Raw genomic sequence first — 19,438 nt, forward strand, 5'->3', positions numbered from 1 at the left:
TAGTTGAGAGAGGGAGCCCAGCTCAAAGAGGACTTTTGAACTGTAGGGTGGAACCAATGGGTAAAATTGCTGACTTGTGTGGCAGCCTGGACAGAGTGACAGTGCTGTGGTCAGGGGTGAGCCTCAGCATGTTTCTGTGCCCACGGGGGTTTGTGCTGCCATGGGCTGTCCATGTGTTCCACCAGCTCCTAATGGGTTTGTTTGGCACCACAGTGTTTATTATGCTAGGGGAAAAATGGTCAGGAAACTTCAGCTGGGCAAAACTCAACATTGTTGTCTCCAGGACCTTGGTTGGAATTGGCTGTGATGGTTAAGATGTGACAGCAGGGTGTGTGCACCCACTGAGGTGTCCTGGGTCTGTCCTGCTCTGCCCCCACTCAGCCCTAGCAAAGGATCCCAATTAGTGACTCCATGTGCTAAATCACCAGAGCTAAATTAGCAGGATGCTTTATCTTGCAGCCTTCTGAAGTAAATTCTGGTCATGCTCTTGACAAGCTCTTCTGTACTAAAACTTATGCATACCAGCAAGGTAGAAATAAACTGGAGCTGCCTTCCTAAAGGGGGGTTGGATTCTAACAGCTCTTTCTGTGCTAGGATGTGGTGTAGTTTCATAGGAACAGATGAGCAGTGAGAAATCAGCGCTGCTCAAGCTTTAATGTGCTTTGTTGGGGTGTTTTGCATAGTGGTCCATTAGTGGAGGCCATCTCTTGGTTTTCCTCTCATCCAGAAGGCATCTGGTGCTGTGCACCGAGGCTGTGGGCTGTGAAGCCAGGGACAGCAAAATGGAATTGATGGGTGGTATCGCCTCAAATCCCTGCTCCTGCTTCTTGTTAAAATGGTAATGTGGGAGCACCCAGGGAGAAGTAAAATGGCACTTCTTGGAACAGCTGAATGTTTGGCTTTCTGCATAATAGATGAGTATATATCTTAGATCCAAACATATTCCTGGGGAAAAAAACCCACTGTGTGGGGAGGGTGCTGTGGGTTCAGTAAAATGTTCACGTTGCTGTGGGTAAACAGGGGTGAAGCAGCTGCCACTGCAGGTTGGTGTCTTGGGGCAGTTGTGGCTGGGGCAGTGCCTGGTGGCAGCTTCTGGGGTCACCCCTGTTCCCCACAGGTGACACCCCTCTCTACTGCGACCAGCATGCCAGGGCCAGAGCCATTGCTCAGGGAGTCTTGTCTGTCATATCCCCTGAGCAGGGCAGCAGCAAAGTGTTGGGTAAATCAGTGCATTAATCTTCACTTTATTTAGAGCCTTCAGCTTTGATTTTTAAATGTAGAGCAAAAAGGGGGCCAGTACTGGGCTGCTGCAGGTCTGGCAGTGTCACAACAAGCTCCTGGGTTTAGCTCCAGTCACTTTTCAGTTACCTTTTGTGATGAGAATCAAATAACTTGATCATGGCGGTGACAAATCTTCAATAATTCATTACACTATAATGACATTACAACATCCTAACTCCCTCCCCCCCATTCTTTATTTCTGCTGTAGAGTGGACTTGATGTTTTAGATTCAAGGCTGTTCATCCAGATATTTCACACCAGCCTGTCACCTGGAGAATTGATACCTGGCATACACTCACTGCAGCACTGCTAAATGGTTTTTCTTCTCAACTGAATAATTATATTGATTGTGGCTTAGGACTTCAGAAATTGGATTGTGGTTGAATAAAGTGTGTTTTGAAACCCTAAATAAGCTATATTAAAGAGAAAAATCTCCTAGCAAAACCAGACCATCACCACTGTCTTATCTGACTCCTAATTTGTTAGAAATGAGGATATTTTTGACCCAATGTCTGATGGAAAAGGGAAGCTGCCCCTGCTGCTTGGCCCTTTGGCCTCTCTAACAACGGGGCTCAGGCGAAACGTGCAGGATCAAACCTTGGCAGCTCCCCACGGGTGGGCCTGGAGACTCACTTGAAATTTCACTCACTTTGAATGTCTTACCCAAAAAATGGTTTATAAGGATTTGACTTTTGATTCTGGGCTTTTGGCTGCCTGCTCAGGAGCAGTGTTGTGTGATCCCTGGGTGGGGTGTGTAGGGAGCAGTGCCTGCCTTATCGGGGAGGTGGAGACTCTACTGCCCGTGCCAGAATCACTCCACAAACCTCAAAAATAGAAACAGAAGCTTACTATATACTTGAAATGAATAACAACTGGTTTAACTTTGAGACCCTGGATACCTGTTTACCTCTTTGTCTGCTGTTTTCCAGGCTGGCCGTAAGGAAAGAAGTGATGCCCTGAACTCTGCCATTGATAAAATGACCAAGAAGACCAGAGACCTGCGCAGGCAGGTGAGGAGTGGTCAGAGGTGGTGCTGGCTGAGGCACAGGAGTGCAGTGCTGCCTTCTAGGCATGTGTTCCTGGTGGACAGTGGGTTTGCTGGCCTGTCTTCAGTGAATTAAAGGCCAGAAGCTTCCAGTGGGAAGCATGGTGTAATGTAATTCCCCGTTGATTCCCTGTGATACAGATGTTGGAGTCTTAATTATCCTCATGTCAAGAGAGATTAAAAAACCCAACCAAAGCCCCCCAAAAACAACTTTTACTTGATGGACTTGGAAGATAATCAGTGATATTTTACAGTCCTGGTGGTGTTCATCTCAACCTATTTTATTTGAGAACTGTATTTATGTAGCATCAGCTTTTTGTCTGTTTGGCTTTAAAACAATATATTCCCATTTTTGAGTAAGTGAGAATATGGATCAGGTTTGTTGAAAAATGTTTTTATTCTAGCAGAAAAATAAAAAAGTTAAATCAGTGTGTTGTTTAATCAGCTGAGGGAAAGCAGCAAATTTACTCAGACAAAACCAATATGAGCTGTTAAATCAATATTTGTGGCCAAACTGGTGACTTGCACTTCTATAACTAATCCATTTTTTAAGGAGATTTCATTTAAATTGAAGCAAAAAGTGTGTAGACAAGACTTAGTGCAGGGAAAGCCTTGGTCACACAAAGGAAAAAGGATCAGTGACAAAAGTAGTTTAAGCTGTATGTACTAATACAGTAAGAGGGAAACAGCAGTGGAACACTACTGAAGAATAACTCGTTCTTTTATTTTTATTTTAGCTCCGCAAAGCTGTTATGGACCATGTTTCAGACTCTTTTCTGGAAACAAATGTTCCTCTTTTAGTATTGATTGAAGCTGCCAAGAATGGGAATGAAAAAGAAGTTAAAGAATATGCCCAGGTTTTCCGTGAACATGCCAACAAATTGATTGAGGTAAGATGGTACAAATTAAAATTTAATTGTTACTAGTTAAATTAAGGCAAGACTAGGCAAAACAGGTTTCTCAATTCTGCTGAAGCACAAAGCAAATTCTGCAATAAATTTCCTTTTAAAAATTTTATTTGAATGAATTTAAACACAATTTAATATTTAAATAATTGAAAATGTAAGCTTATCAAAAGGAGCTGTTAAATAACCCATGTAGTTGCGGATATTACAATGTGAGTGCATGATAAAGGTTTTGTTACTTGGAGGTGGTCAGTTGGAGTAAGGGAGACAAGGGCATGATTGTCCTGCTGGACAGTTTGACCCATTGCTTTGAAGCCTGGAGGGGTTTTCTTTCCAGTAAAATCCCACTGAATATAAACAGGCCTTTTGTGTGAGGGCTTTCAGAATGAAGAGCTGCCCCTGTGTGTAAAGAGCAAACAGAACACTTGGAGTGACAGCACAACTGATGCCTGCCACCCCTCTGTAAGGAAAACCCAAAGGCTCTCCAGCTGGTGGAACTGCAGAGCAGAGCTCTGACTGGGGGGAAAACTAGATTAAATGGGACCAACATGTCTTAACTGGAATCCCAGGATCACTGAAGTTGGAAAATCCATGCCAGCCCATCGAGTCTTAATTGATCCCCTCCTTGTCCCCAGCCCAGAGCACTCAGTGCCACCTCCAGCCCTTCCTTGGACACCTCCAGGGATGGGCACTCCAGACCTCCCTGGGCAGCCCCTGCCAAGGCCTGAGCACCCTTTCCATGGGGAAATTCCTCCTGGTGCCCACCCTGTGCCCTGCCCCAGCCCGAGGCCATTCCCTCTTGTCCTCTCACTCACTACCTGGGAGAAGAGCCCGACCCTCACCTGGCTGCTCCTCCTGTCAGGAAGTTGCTCTCAGGGTTGTTCTGCCCTGCTGAGAGAAGCAATTTCCACGGCTGGTGCCTGCAGAGAGCAGCAGCAGAGCCTGCCCCTGTTCATGGATCCACCTGGGGACTCTGGGCCTCAATTTCCATGGGTGGTGCCTGCAGAGAGCAGCAGCAGAGCCTGCCCCTGTTCATGGATCCACTTGGGGACTCTGGGCCTCAATTTCCATGGGTGGTGCCTGCAGAGAGCAGCAGCAGAGCCTGCCCCTGTTCATGGATCCACCTGGGGACTCTGGGCCCCTCGCTGTTGCGTGAGAGTTCTGTGCCAGCTGATGCTGAATGGCACGGAACAAACAGCTATAGGTGTTGTTGGGGAAACATGCCACTAGGAATAAGTGTCAAAAACTCCTCCTGTGCTCTTCCAGGCTTTGAGGCTCTGGCTGGTTGTGCTGAACCTCAGCAGCTCCTCGTGAACAGTCCCAGGCTGCTTTGTGTGGTTCTGCTCTGTCTCTGTTTGATAGTGGGGTCCATGTGTCTCCAGGGCTTGTGGGGAATACTCACACAGCTGGGCACATTTAAATTGCTCAAGAATGAGACTGATCAGACATCAGTAAAAGTATCTTCTGACTTGCACAATGTATTTTTGGTAGGGTTCTGAGTGCACTTTGCAGCTGGCCCATAGTCCAGGGGGCATGAAGTTCATCCAGCTCTTTGGAGTTGCTGTCTAAGCAATGACAACCTTTTAATTCTTTGAAGGCATCCATTTTTCTCTTTTGGCTTGTCATGTTTCAGCATCAATGCTGTCCTCCTAGAGCTGCAAAGTTATTCTAATCTAAATTTTAAGTAACTGACGTTGTTCTGCAAAGCAGCATGTGGAAGAAAGGCAGGACTGCTGTGCCCTGCCTTGGCAGCAGGATACAGCCTTGGGAACACTTTGAAGTGGGTTTGCTCTAAAGCCTCCCTTCTTCGTGTTGCAAGCCTGATTTATCTAGAAAATTATTTTTAGGGCTTGTTTACAGTAGAAGTTGAATCATGTAACAATAGCAGTGCCTCTTCTGCCAGAGTTCTGCTACCTCCTCAGCAGATGTGTGGAATTTATTGGCATAATTAAAAGGAATAATTGTGCTGCTCTGTCCCTGAGCTTCTCCCCAGCCCTTGCCAGGTGAGCCCTTTCTCCCTGTCCCCTTGGAAGCCGTGTCCCACTGGAACAGCCACAGTTCCATCCTCACTGGCACTGGCCCTACCTGGTGTGCAAATGCCAAGCTGCAGAGGAGCTTTCCAGAGCCTCTGTACAGCCAGACTCTCTTGTCTTCCAAGGACTATTCCCCTGAAAGTAGACATTCAGCAATATTTTTGACTGACATCAAAAGCTCCTGCTAAAATGATATGCTGCTGCAACAGCTTTTTGAAGGCTTGGTTATTGCTTTTGCTGTCTGAAATGTAACTGTAGTTGTAGTGTAGCATGATGTAGATAGTTTATAAACCTCTTCCCTGAATGGAGATGGATTAATACATACACTTAGCTTGGACAGAAGGGAATAGTGCTCCTGCAAACCCTTTTTCCTGAGGGGCAGGAGAGCCACCAGCACTGTATGAAATGTCAGATTCCCTGTGCAGGAGGATGGCTTGGGGAGGGTTGCATTTGAAATGTCTTGTGCTGCTGCCAGAATGGAGGAGGATGTTTGCCAGTTCCCTCATGATTCTGCTCTTGGGCAGGAAACTCAGGAGAAACAACAAAAGATTGTGTAAGAACAGAGCTGAAGGTGTTTTGCCTGGTGAGATGGGCAGTGATTGCTCCTGCTGCTTTCAGGGGAGATGAGTGTGCAGGGGGTTTATCAGCACTGCCCTCACATGTGCTGCTGGGTGACTCAGGACACCAAATGTGCCCAACAGCTGCAGCACTGGGTGGAGCTGTGCTGTATCGTGCCCTGACAGGCTCCTGTGGTTTGGATGTAGAGGAGAGCATTGCCCTTCCTTCCCTTCTTCCCTTCCTTCCCGTTGGTGCTGAGTGGGGACAGGAAATGTGCAGGAGGTCCTGCTCTGCCCTGGGGAGCTCAGCCCATCCCCACTGCATTGCCGGGAGGGTTTGCTCCTTGGGTTAATGCCCCTGTGTCTGTGAGCTGGAGGAGTCAGTGAAGCAGCCCCTAGAGATATATAATGAGATAGATTTACTTGATTTCGTTTTTCACACTAAACTGTGGCAGGTGTTGGCCGGACAGGAGTGGCAGTGCTGGTTCTGCCCTGGCTGAGCACAGGGAGTTCTTGCTCCTGCAGTGCAGAGCTGTGTATGGGCCCTCCAAGTACCCATAAAGAGATGCAAGCACATGATTTGGGTAATTTCGTTTTGAAATGTTCCCTTCTTGGCAGCACAGCACTGTCTGCTTTTGTGGTTCCTAGCGCCCAGGCCGCCAAATTTGACCAAAAGGTGCAATAACCACAAAAAGCTGATTTGCCTGCTGGGTCTGTGTCTTGTAGAGAACCCATACCAAGAGTATCCATCCCAAAGGGCTCCCATCTAATTTGTTTCCCACACAGTAAAATCCTAACCCTTTTATCCTGCCTTTTGAAAACTGAAGAACACTAAAAGAGTAGAATGAGCCTTGTCTCAGTTGAATAATATGTTTCAAAGATAGCTTTCAAAATTGCTCTGTGCTAACAGACCATTAACTCTGGCTGGATTTGGTTAAAGGAGTTTAATTCAGGAATTGAGAAGCCAATTTCAATGTAACACACAAGAATAACAGAAAGGACAGCATTTGTGGAACCAGCCTAACAAAAAGTTAAATTCACTTGTAAACTATGGAAGTCTTCCCAATCTGCAGACTGTGAACAGCTAACTCCATTCCGGTGTTTTTTCCCACTGGGTGAGGCAGCCTTGGCTATCCAAGCTGGCTTTGCTGTTGAGGAAGGACAGCTTGGCCCTGGCACCCTTGGAGTGCCCGTTGCTGCCCAGGGGCTGTCCTGCAGTGCTGCCCATGGGCACTGATGGCACCGAGCTCCACGCTGGCTCTCTGTCCCTGCCAGGCTCTGAGCAGTGCTTGTGCTGAGCTGCCTTTGTGCTGCTCCCCGGGGATGCTGGGGCTGCTCCTGCACAGGGACAAAGCCAGACATGTTAAACAGAAACCTTTGCTGCGCTGTTGAATGCTTTAGAAAAGTAAAAATTAGCTTGTCAATTTGTCCCTGGTTACTCTGTGACACAGTGTAACTCCGGGGAGTTTTAATGGAAAAGTTTTTCATACATTAAGAGATTAGGAAATAAAAGGTAAATAAGGAGAGTGTCCGGGTTAAAATCCTCCAATTTGCTTGCTGAAGAATATTTTTGAGAATATACTTATAATTCCTTAAAAAGAACAAGTGATCTCTTCTTCCTCTGGAAACCACTACCCCTGTGTCAAACGTTTTTCTCAATATAAATTTTATTTTTAAGTTTTCTTCTTACCAAGAGAAATATTGGTAAAACCAAGGAGGCAAAAGCTCTCAATGGTGTTTCATAAGCATTGATTTTTTTTTCTAATTGCTTTAATTTATCTGAAAAGACTGCTCTGTGCCTTTTTTTAATGCACTGGGTTGCATCTTGCATATGGAGTGATGATTTTCTCATTTTCAGTGAAACCCATGAACAGATGCAGACGGCAAATTTATTTGCTTGGAAAGAATCACATTTGGGCACTTGCAGCTCCATAAGCTTTCTGTAGCCTCTTGCTCTGACATTTCCCCCTTCTGTTGCCCTCACTGTCTAGCCCGATGTCCTGGAGTCATTCTTCAGTCTAAAATCTAAAAATACCCCTCTCCCAAAGCCTGAAGCCTTGCACACTTGCTACATTTTTCTTGCAATTATCCTGATTTGCTCAGACTTGCAGCCTGTGTGTTCTTGGGAGAGTCTTAGCAGCTGCAGTTTTTTTACATGTGAAAAGCTTTTTAAAACGTGAAGTGGATAAAACATAGCTTGGATTTAAAACAAAACCTGGTTTTTGGAAGCACAGTGAAGGTCTTGGCTGTCCCCTGTTTGTTGTCACTTACCTGGGCACAGCCAGGTACCATTTATTGCAAACAAAGCATGGAATGGAAGAATCCAGCAGATCCAGAAGTTAATCTGCTCTGACAAGATTATCCTTTGTGTCTATCAGCCACCTGATTTCCAGAGTTTCCACTGAGTTTTCCAAACCTCTTTGGAGGTGGCTTTGCTCATTCTTGCAATGCTCTCCCCTCCTGCTGCCAGCTCAGGGGTCAGTCAGTGCTGCCAGGCAGGGCTGAGGTTCCTGGGGAACAAGACAAGCACTTGGCACCCAACCCAGATATTGACTTGGAGTGTTTTTCTGAATTTCATTAAATCTCAAAACCCAGCATTTTCCAGACTAGGGTCATTACCAGGGTACTTCAGCACCTATTTTTCCAGTATTCTCATTTACAGAGGGAAAAATATCTGCCAACTCAGGTTTGTCTTTTATTGCTTTTATTTTTAAGGTAATTTTGTATTACAAGGGAAATATCCTTGCACTGTGGTCTGGAGAAAAGAGGCAGAGTTATTTCCCATTTAAAATGGAGATCAAAATGAGCAAAATGTCTCTTCCAAAGCACAAGCACGTTTTCTGTAATTTGTCTATAGATAGCCTTGGCAGCAATTTAAAACTAATGTCTCCAATAAATGACCAGTGTAACTCTAATGTGCCCTCTAAAGTCTGACACTCTTCAACAGCCAATGCACTTTCCTGGTAAGTTCATTTTATTAGTCAACTAATTCATAAATAAATTAAATTCTTCTCGTAGAACATGCTTTCCGTACATTCATAATCAGAAAAGCAGGGAAGCCTCAGCAGAAAAATGTTCCTACATTTTTCAACAAAACTGGATATACAAATTTAATACATCATACATAAGTAAAGGCAAGTGACCTTTTAATAGGATAACTTCTGTTCTTGTAAGGTTATTTTTGAGGCCAATCTTCTAATGCTACACCAAATAATGTATGAAAGGGTTGGTAGGATGCTGGTAGAGTTTAAAAATGATGTTGGAAGAAGAATAAGAGACTTCAGGGTAATCTTTCTGTCCAGATTTCATTGTAAGTGCTCATGGGCAAGCCATGACAGTGAAACTGATGGGAGGGATGAAGGGATTGAATCCTCACAAATCTGGGCAGCCATTGGGCTGTCTGGAGACAATTTTTCTCTTTGGAAATCCTCATGGTTTGCTGCTACTCATGGAGGAGAGGCCACACCCCAGCCAGAGGGACAGTCACCTTGCTGTGTGACTGGGAAGGGCTTGCTCTGCACATCTGGGCCAAGGCACGTGGTGTGGAGGGGGTAGAATTTGGAGTTTGAATCAGTTTGGGGTTTGGAAGATATTAATGTGCTTTTTATTCCACTAGAAACTGCCCTGTGTTTGCTCTGTTCCTTTTACCTTTGGAAACAGAAGCTTTTTGGAAAGGGAAGTGTGTAAAAGAGGTCAGGAAGTGTGAGAACAGTTGGGTTTAGGTGGTGTTGACATGATGTCTTCAGAGGTAGCTGAAAAGCTATAGAGTCCTTTTATTTTCCAGGTATTTAAGTCTTAATTCCAACAGCATTTTTAAGTGGCTTTTTGGGTACAGTTTTTTATAGATGTGGCATAAACGTTTTAATTCTTGATATTTAACTAAAAGCTTTGATGCATGTCTGGATTTTCATCATCTTAGTCATTAGCAATATTGGATTATTAGTCATGTCATGTCATCAAGGAGGTGCCTGAAATCTGTGTGGAGCTCATTACTGACACTGTTTTGTCGTCTTCATGAAGAGCACAGTGTACTGACAATTACAGTTACACTGCCATGAACAGTTGTCTGAATCACCAAAAACTGGTTTAAGCAGCTAATAATAGGCACCAAGTTGGAAGCCTTTAGTCAGATCAGAAGGCAGCATGTTCTGAGTGCTGAGCAAACTGAGATGGGAGAGAAGAACAATTTCACAGAATTCCAGACTGGTTTGTGCTGGGAGGGACCTTAAAGCTCTTCCAGTTCCAACCCCCTGCCATGGCAGGGACACCTCCCACTGTCCCAGGCTGCTCCAATGTCCAGCCTGGCCATGGGCACTGCCAGGGATCCAGGGGCAGCCACAGCTGCTCTGGGCACCCTGTGCCAGGGCCTGCCCACCCTCACAGGGAACAATTCCCAATATCCCCAATATCGATCCCTGCCCTCTGGCAGTGGGAGCCATTCCCTGTGTCCTGTCCCTCCATCCCTTGTCCCCAGTCCCTCTCCAGCTCTCCTGGAGCCCCTTTAGACCCTGGAAGGGGCTCTGAGGTCTCTCCAGAGCCTTCTCTTCTCCCAGCTGAACACCCTCAGCTCTCCCAGCCTGTCTTCATTTCCACTTTGACAAACACAGAGACGTTTTTAGATAAGGATAATTATTTGGGTCCTGTCCAGATATCACTACTAGAAACACTTTTATTTTAAGGAAAGGTATTTGTGTTGCTAAGGAGCATCTCAGCTGAGGGTTTGCTCTGAAGGTTTCAGCTGAATCTGAGCTCTCCATCACACACCAGTGGTGTCATTGCTGTTGTGGTAGCTCAGATAGACTTATATAACTAACGTGGTTTGTGATTATAACAACATTTTAACACTTTAGCTTGTTTGTCTGAGGGAGGAATAGTTCCTGTGCCAGCAGTTACATCTGCTGCCACAGCTGCATCGACAAGGGGCACGGTGCCCGCGCCGCACACTGCTGTTCCTGTGGCAGCCCTGCTCTCCCTCTGGTCTGTACAGAGGATGATCCACCAGGCTGCAAATAAAGATATTGCTGCACTTTCCTGCTGTGGCTATGGTTTATGCTACAGATGTATTGATTCCCTTCAAACACCTCTTTTTTCTGTCTGATTGAAAACCTTTCCCATTAGCATGAGGGAAGGCGTCCCCATGCTGCCTTTGCTGCAGTGAATGGAGCCCAATCTGGTTTGTCCTGATGCACAAACTCTGGGATTGCCCAGCTGTGTGGAAAACTTCCCTTCTCTGTGAAACCCTGACAACACATGGGTGGCTCTCTGTTGTGGGAGAACATTTCCTCAGGGCATGGAAGGAGCTCACCAGTGTGGAGCAGTACCAGGACAACTGTACCTGGAATGGCACCAGGGAGCTGGAGAGGTGTTTGTAGACAGCTCTGGACAGGGTGAGAGGCAAGTGCAAAGCTGTATCCTGTAATCAGAATTTTAAACACAGAGGTCGAGCTAGAAATGTGAAAGTACTAAGATGTAATCCCAAGCAAAAGGTATTTCCCATGGAAAAGTATTTCCCATTGAAATACTGATTGCCTCAATTTAACAAGGAGCAGAAGGCGCACAATACCTTTATTTTCATACTTTTATATTAGTTAAAAGAGCATGGAGAGACAGAGCAAGGGGAAATGGCTTCCCACTGCTACAAGGCGGGGATAGATGGGATATTGAGAAGGAATTGTTCCCTGTGAGGGTGGGCAGGCCCTGGCACAGGGTGCCCAGAGCAGCTGTGGCTGCCCCTGGATCCCTGGCAGTGCCCAAGGCCAGGCTGGACACTGGGACTTACAGCAATCTGGGACAGTGGAAGGTGTTCCTGCCATGGCAGGGGGTGAGACTGAATGAGCTTTAAGGTCTCTCCCAGCCCAAACCAGTCTGGGATTCTGTGTCTCTGGTTTCTGTTGCCATCACTTAGCCTGTTGAAATAACAAACTGTGTGACCTCCATTCCTTATCTCCAAAATGCCAGCCCTTTGCTTGCCAGTTTTGTTCCAGCCAACTGAAACTTCCCCTCCTTGTGTTTATAACCAGTCTTGGAATGAAACTGTTCTCATCTTCGTGTGAGGCTGCAGAGCTCTGGAAATAGCAATTCTCTCAGTTTGGTCCTTCATTTTCCCCAGTGCTTTACGTCTGCAGTTTGTGTACATGTGCCTTGTTTTATTTAAAGACTTTTACTATTTTCAGTTAATACTTGGGGATTCTGTTGCCCACAACAAACTCTTGCAAGGTACCTACTGTGGAGCTGCAGCCACATGCTACTTAAGTCATAGAAAATCACAAAGCAGCTGACAGCATGACTCTGGTAACTCTCTGCACAGTCCCAGGGGATTTGATCTCTAGTCCTCTTGTATTAAAGAAATGGAGCTGTTTTGTGTAATTCCCAGTTAACTCTGCCTCTGCAAAATGAGGGGTTTGCAGGGTTAGAGTTAACACATGTATAGCTGTAACACTTCTCCCTCATGCAGCACCTGTTAGGGCTGGATGTTAAAATGCTCAGATTTGTCCTAAATATTGAGTGTAGTGTACAGGTGAATAAATAAATGTATGGACTTAGTAAATAATGAAAGTCTTTCTGGAGAGGGATGGGGATTACATAATCAACACATCTCTTCTGAGAGTCCTCACTTGCCATTAGTTTTGCCAGAAGAGTTGTTTCTGCAGATAAATTAATTTCCTGAGCTTTGACCAGTGTGAAGGGAATCAGGACAGGTCTTTTTTAACATGGAGGAGGAAGAAATTAGCTGTGCTCTGTTTGAATTTTTTGAGAATATCTAATACACTTTTCTTTAGCAAATTCCTAGGAGAAAAATGTTCAGTGGTTGCCTGTCCATTCTTTCTTTTTTTTTATTTTTTTGCTTTTAAAATGGGTGATTTTTTAAAGCTGCTTAAAAGTTGGAATTTGCATTCCCAGAGAAATTGTAAAATGTAAAGCAAAAAAAAATAGAACAAGCAGCTGAAGTTTTGAAGTTTAATCAGAAATGAAAATGCCAGGAACACCTTTGAAAAGCTTGGTTTCCGTGGCATTGAAATTCCCAAAGTATCTGTGTACACATGGATGTGGGTTTGTTATTTTTGTGTAAGAGTTTCTGAGCACCAGTTATGAGAGGATTCTGCTTAATGTTAAATTGAAAAGTTTCCTAGTGTAAGACAGTCAGAAAACTTCTTTCTGCAATGCTATTTTTACAACTGCAGGTTCAAACGAGAGTGTCCAGACTTGGAGAATTCAATTAGTGAGTGTTTGGCTCCTGCACAGGGATGTGTAATCCTGGGCTGTGGCAATGCTGGGTGGCAGGGCCAGCTCTGACAACATTCAATTATGCAACAATAAACACATTGCAGAGCCTTTCTGGGGCTGCACCAGCTCGGGGTGGCTGCAGCAGCGCCACTTCGGAGACTTTGCCTTCTTGAGTGCCTGAAGAAGGTGTCCTAAAAATCTGACCTGTAAACAAGGAGGAAAATCTGGGTGGTGTTTCTGTGAAGTCAGTCCAGGCACATAACTTTGAGGCTTTAACACATTTATTGTCAGCCTTTGAAATCCTTGAAAATCAAGTTTCAAAGTCCTAGAGATTATAATTCCTTTTTTTTCCCTGTTGCATCTTTTGTCTCTTGTTGGAAAAGCAATTCGCCAGTCCTTCAATAAAGAGTTCCCTTTGAAGTTGCTCTGCCGAAGCCAGGGAGTCTGGGCAAAGAGAAGGCAGAGCAAGTACAGAGCTGGAGCATTGTTACACAGAATGTTCTGAGTTGGAAGGGACCCACAAGGATCATAAAGTCCATCTCTTCACTGAATGGGGGTCAGACCCACAACCCTGGTGTTATTATTAGCTTTGCTGGGTTGTGTTCTGTAGTGTAATTTAAAAAGCTTAACACTGACCCCAGACTTGTGCAGTTGAGGCTGCTGCAGTTTTTTAATTGCTGGAAGACTTACCTTAGTCACGACCCGAACAAATTTGGAATTTAACAAAAAAACAAAATGTATTTCATGTGGAAAAGGTACAACCTCTGTCTTGTCAGGGGAGGTGGTTCTCTGCCACACATTGTTACTAATGGTAGAAAGAACAGCTTTAGAAATGTCAAGTTTTTCCTGATTTAAATATTAGTAAATTCTGAACAGTCAAAGTTAACTAGAATCTGAGATGGAATCATTCTGTGACAGATGGTACAATATTTTTTTAATATTGGAGTTACACCTTCTTACTAATAACATATTCCCAGCTGACCCTTTGGCCTGAGGTAACATCTGCTCCTCAAAAGGAGCAACTTAAGTTATGCCTCCTCCAAAGGCAAAAAACCTAAATGAAAAAATTTAAGTTGGAGAAGCCCTCTGAGACCCTTGAGTCCAGCTGTTTCCCCAGCACTGCCAAGGCCACCACTAAACCCTGTCACCAAGTGCCACATCCGCATGGCTTTGAAATCCCTTCAGGGATGGTAACTCCACCCCTGCTTTGGGTAGCTCTGCCAGGGTTTGACAGTGCTTGCAGTGAAGAATCTTTCTCTGAAATCCACCCTGGGCCTGCCCTGGCCCAGCCTGAGGCCGTTCCCTCTGCTCCTGTCCCTGTTCCCTGGAGCACAGCCCGACCCCCCCGGCTGTCCCCTCCTGGCAGGAGCTGTGCAGAGCCACAAGGGCCCCCTGAGCCTCCTTTGCTCCAGGCTGAGCCCCTGCCCAGCTCCCTCAGCCTCTCCTGGGGCTCCAGCCCCTTCCTAGCTCCGTTCCCTGCCCTGGACACGCTCCAGCCCCTGCAGGGCTCTGTGGCCATGAGGGCCCAGAACAGGACACAGCCCTCGAGGTGCCCCAGCAGTGCCAGCACAGGGGACAGGCCCTGCCCTTGTTCTGCTGCCACCCCAATGCTGGCACAGCCCAGGGGCCATTGGCCTCTGGCAGCCCTGGGCTCATGTCCAGCCACTGGCACAGCACCCCCAGGCCTTTCCTGCTGGACACTTCCCAGCCTGGAGCATCCCTGGGGTTGTTGTGATCCCAGGGCAGGACCCAGCACCTGGCCTGGTTGAACCCCATACAGCTGGCCTCAGCCCATGGATCCCAGCCTGTCCAGATCCCTCTGCAGAGCCCTCCAGCAGATGCACACTCCTGCCCAGTGTGGTGCTGTCTGTGCAGTTACTGAGGCTGCCCTCCATCCCCTCATCCAGTTCACCAACAGAGACATCAAACAGGGCTGGCCCAGTGCTGAGCCCCGGGAACCCCACTGGTGACTGGCCTGGATTTAGGGCCATTCACCTCCCCAGTTGTGCCAACACCAGAGCCACTCACCTCAAATCATCTTGCAGTGTGCTGATGTCATCACTGAGAACAATGAGAGTTGAGTTTCAGAAACTGCTCAGGGCATGGACGGCCCTTTCCAGACAAGCCTGCCCAGCTGTTCCGCTTGGCACCGTGAGGTCCCTGCACTGCACTTGTCACTGGGGGGGAATTTAAGCTCATTCCTCTAAATACCAGCAGCTGCTTGGGGTCTGCCCTGCCTTGTGGGGTTTGAGAAGCCATCTCTGGGCCGTGGCTGTAGGCTCTGAACAGAGAGAACCTTGAAATCTACTTTAAATCAGTGTGTCAGCAGTGAGAGGTGCCTGAGCCGTGCGCGGCTGCGGGCTGTCTTCATTCTCACTGTATTTTTAACTTTTTTCAAGAGATTGCTCGTTGTGCTGATTACATTATTTGCAGTGGTTTTGTCTCCTTTGATGCCTGTGCCAGTAGTGCTTATGTAAAGGGACTTGATGATATTGAATGGTAAGAATGAACAAATGCAGCAGGAATTCAATTGCTATTTTGCTCTCAAGCACAAGTGTTCTTCTTTCTAAATCAAGTCTGACCAGTTACTATGTCAGTCAGCTGCTTTTGTTGGAGACATGGAGAAACTATTTAATTCACATTTGATTTAAAGGAAATTTTTGTTCCCTTGAGGTGCATTATTTAATTTAGAAGTTTTGGAAATGTATGATTTCCAAGTGCTCTGTGGGCTTTGAAAGAGTTGATCTTCATCTCAGCTACAAAATCCAATGTATTATGGGTATGTGCCAAATAACTGGCCAGCACTACCCTATCCTCTGAAGAGAGAGGGAGTTGGAAGTTATTTGTGAGATCACCCAGGAATTATTGATGATGACTCCTTTCAGATACTTTTAAAATTAAATTTCTTAATCCTGCAGCCATCCACCTCAACTGGTACATGCAATTTCAGAATTCATGTTATAGAGCACCTGATAATTACTGACAGTTTAAAATACCTCACTGTTACGTCATTTACAACTTGATTAATTAGTAGACACAGCTCTTCTTAAATTCCAAATTTTAAGAGGCTTGTGAGTGTTTTCCAGTAGTTAGACAGAGCCTTCCCATGGGTGCAGTAAAGGCTGCACTGCTGTAAATTTACAGCCCTGTCTGCAGCACTCTGAAGTCATCTCAGCTGCTGCCACGTCTGTGCCTCGCTCTGATGTTCAGCAGAGAGTTTGCAGGGAAGTTTGTGTGCTGATCTGGCAGAGGAAGCCCCTGCCAGAGCGAGTAGCTGGCTGTTGGATGAGCGTGCTGAAATGAAGGGCTGAGCTCTGGAGGCGCAGCCTGGGATGGGATGTGGCAGCCAACAGTTGGATTGTCTTAAACTGCCAAAGACCCTCAGTCAGGGAAGCACACACGCTTCTTTCATGAGCGCTGGCAGTGCCAGTCGGGCGCTTTCTAAAGAAGAATTGCCATCAGTTGGGTATTCAGAAGAAAAATGACTGTTCAAAAATGACTGTGCAAAAAAGCAAATTTTCATTATACCACGGTGGGGACACTCCATTATTAACTTCTTTGCCTCTCTGTGTTCAGACAGAGCAGGGTTTCTGTGCGCTTGATTCATCACACTTGGCTTGAGAGACAGCACAACATCTCCAGATATTGGAGAGGCTGATTTTGTGGTGCTTCAATGTCGCTTTTATTCTGCCCCTACTCAATAGAGCTTTGTGTTCTCCTGGCTCCTAGAGGTTGTAATGCTGCTGTGGAGGCAGGAATGATGGGGAAATATGGACCATAAAAAATATTGGCAAACTGGTGTTTCTCAAAAATATGACCTGTGCTTAAACCAACAGCAAAATCTTTATTTGACTTTTAAATCATGGCATCTGATTGTCTTTTGATTCTTGTGAGCCTCTAAACAAAAGCATGATGTACTTTTATGTTATCCCAGGAGCTCGCTGGGAACTAGGGATTCAAGGCATGGCAGATATACAGGAAAATTCCCCAGAGTTCAGACACAGCCCCCATGTGAGAGGGTGTTCAGGGCCAGCTGTTTGCTGTGGTGTTTGCAGAGGGCAGGGCTGGAGCTGTTCAGGGGTGCGGGCAGAGAGGAGGAGCACAGAGCCCTGGCTCAGCTGGGCCCTGCCTGCAGCACAGAGCTGGGCACATCCTGCAATTCACCCCTGCACGTGTAGGGCTTGAATCCAAACACAGGTGGAAGAGAAACTTCAGGAGCAGGACACAAATATTCCTGAGGGCTGGCAGGGTTTCCTCTGTGTTGTTGATGCTGCTCAGTCTTTCTCTCAACTTCAGTTTGTTTTCCTCCAAATAAGTGCTGGCACATCTGTTTTCTTGCTTGTTCTGTGCTGGAAACACCTCTCCTCCTGACACCCCTGCTTTCCATCTTCTATAAGTTGGCTTGGAGCTGGAGGGAGGAAGAGGCCCTGTACTGTACAGTGGGAACTTGATTTTATTTCCCCAAATTGATAATGGGATTGATGAAAACTGCTGTTCCAGTGTAATGGGACGTGCTTGATGATTTGCAGGACAGTAATGTATTCTGTGTGGGAACATCTGCCATGAGGGAAGGGCTTGGGGAGGGGGAAAAGCATGTGGTAGAGCTGCAGATACTACTTCAAAATTACTTACATGAATGCAAAGAATAGTTTAATTAAAGGCAGAATGCAAATTCCTCAGCTTATAGAGAAAAGTATCTGGAGAAATCTGGTTCAGCGATGTTACTGAGCATCTGCTGGCTCCTGGAGATGCTTTTATGGCATATTTACAGGGGGCTTAGCAGGTTGCTCAGCCTCTGGAAGGACAGTACTCAGTGTTCGTCTCAGTTCACTTGCTGCTATTTTTACAGCTTTCTGTGTTCAAATGGCTCAGAATAACATGCTTGTCATTCACCTGTCAGCTGAGAAATGTAACTTATTTCAGACTTCCTTCCCCTGAGAGTAGCTTTGGGATGAGGAATATCTTCAATTACCAAAAAATTCTGTGCTGTCCCCATCCTCTGTGCTCTGAAAAAGCAGATGTTTACAGAGCTCCCTGCTTCAGGCTGACCTAGCTAAGGGTGATGCTGTGTAGCAGGTCAAGGTTGTGGAGTGAAGTTTTTAGCATCACAAGAGATCCTTTCAAATTTTGGAGGCCTGTGGATGCATCATGGGGATCTCCTGTACTGGTTTAATTTGATGGATTGCAGCAGAGGAGGGCTGGTAGAACACTGCCAGGCCTTACCTGACCCCTCCTGTCACACAGGGGCCCTCATGGAGCACCAGCAAACCAGCTCAGCTCTCTGGGGTTCTGCTGTGTCTCCCTGCTGGGACTGGGCTGTTAAACTGACTGCAGCTGCTGCCAGTGCTGCTCTTTAGCATCACCCTGATCATGGCTGGCAGGGGTTCTGCCCTGTTTGACTGGCTGGGGGTCAGAGCTGGAGCTGCTGGAGCCCAGAACCCCCCGAGCCCTGGGCTGAGCCCACAGCAGGGCAGGGGGGATTCTGTCCCTGTGTCCCTGTGCTCAGGTGATTTCCCACCTGCAGAGCTGCCCCAGCACAGGCAGGAGCTGGAGCTGCTGGGGCCAGGCCAGAGGAGGCTCCAGGATGATCCCAGGGATGGAGCAGCTCTGCTGGGAGGAAAGGCTGGCACAGCTGCCATTGTTCACCTGCACAGGAGAAGCTTTGGGGGGAGCTCAGGGTGAAGGAGCCCCAGGAAACCTGGAGAGAGACAATTGACAAGGGATGGAGGGACAGGACACAGGGGCAGGGATGGATGTGATATTGGGAATGAGGAATTGTTCCCTGTGAGGGTGGGCAGGCCCTGGCACAGGGTGCCCAGAGCAGCTGTGGCTGCCCCTGGATCCCTGGTAGTGCCCAAGGCCAGGCTGGAGCACCTGGGACAGTGGGAGGTGTCCCTGCCATGGCAGGGGGAGGAATAGGATGGGCTTTCAGGTCACTTCCAACCCAAACCAGTCTGGGATTCCATGATCCACAGTGTTACAATTTTATGTCTACAGAAGGAACAGGTGCCATTAGTGGTTTCAGAGCTCTTTAGAACAGAACAAATGTGGAATCTTTTTGTTCCATGATGGGTAACTGGTCAGTGGTCACTGTTGGGATTAGGCAAAAGTTTTCTCCAGAAGGAAATAACCCCCAATTCTAACAGCTGTGCTTTGTTTTCTCCCCCCTCTGACACAGGTTGCCAACTTGGCCTGCTCCATCTCCAACAACGAGGAGGGTGTGAAGCTGGTCCGGATGTCAGCCAGCCAGCTGGAGGCCCTGTGTCCCCAGGTGAGGAGACAAACCCCAACCTGCTGCTGCTGCTTAGGGCTGCTCTGCTGTCACAGTGGCTGTGTCTTGCTGCAGAACTTGATTTTTTCCCTTAGTACATGCAGAGGATGAAATGCAGCATA

The 19,438-nt window shown here is 46.6% G+C and overlaps 1 protein-coding gene across 1 annotated transcript in view; it reads left to right on the plus strand.

The window, feature by feature from the left end:
* Nucleotides 1-19,438, plus strand: part of CTNNA1 (catenin alpha 1) — a 116,352-nt gene that overhangs the window by 65,973 nt on the left and 30,941 nt on the right. Inside the window, exons 8-10 of the mRNA XM_058815646.1 lie at nt 2,211-2,291; nt 3,064-3,216; nt 19,224-19,316. Of these exons, the coding sequence (XP_058671629.1) occupies nt 2,211-2,291; nt 3,064-3,216; nt 19,224-19,316 (327 nt within the window). The remainder of the gene's footprint in view (nt 1-2,210; nt 2,292-3,063; nt 3,217-19,223; nt 19,317-19,438) is intronic.

The sequence above is a fragment of the Ammospiza caudacuta genome, chromosome 16 (assembly GCF_027887145.1).
Source record: "Ammospiza caudacuta isolate bAmmCau1 chromosome 16, bAmmCau1.pri, whole genome shotgun sequence".
NCBI classification, from domain to species: Eukaryota; Metazoa; Chordata; class Aves; order Passeriformes; family Passerellidae; genus Ammospiza; species Ammospiza caudacuta.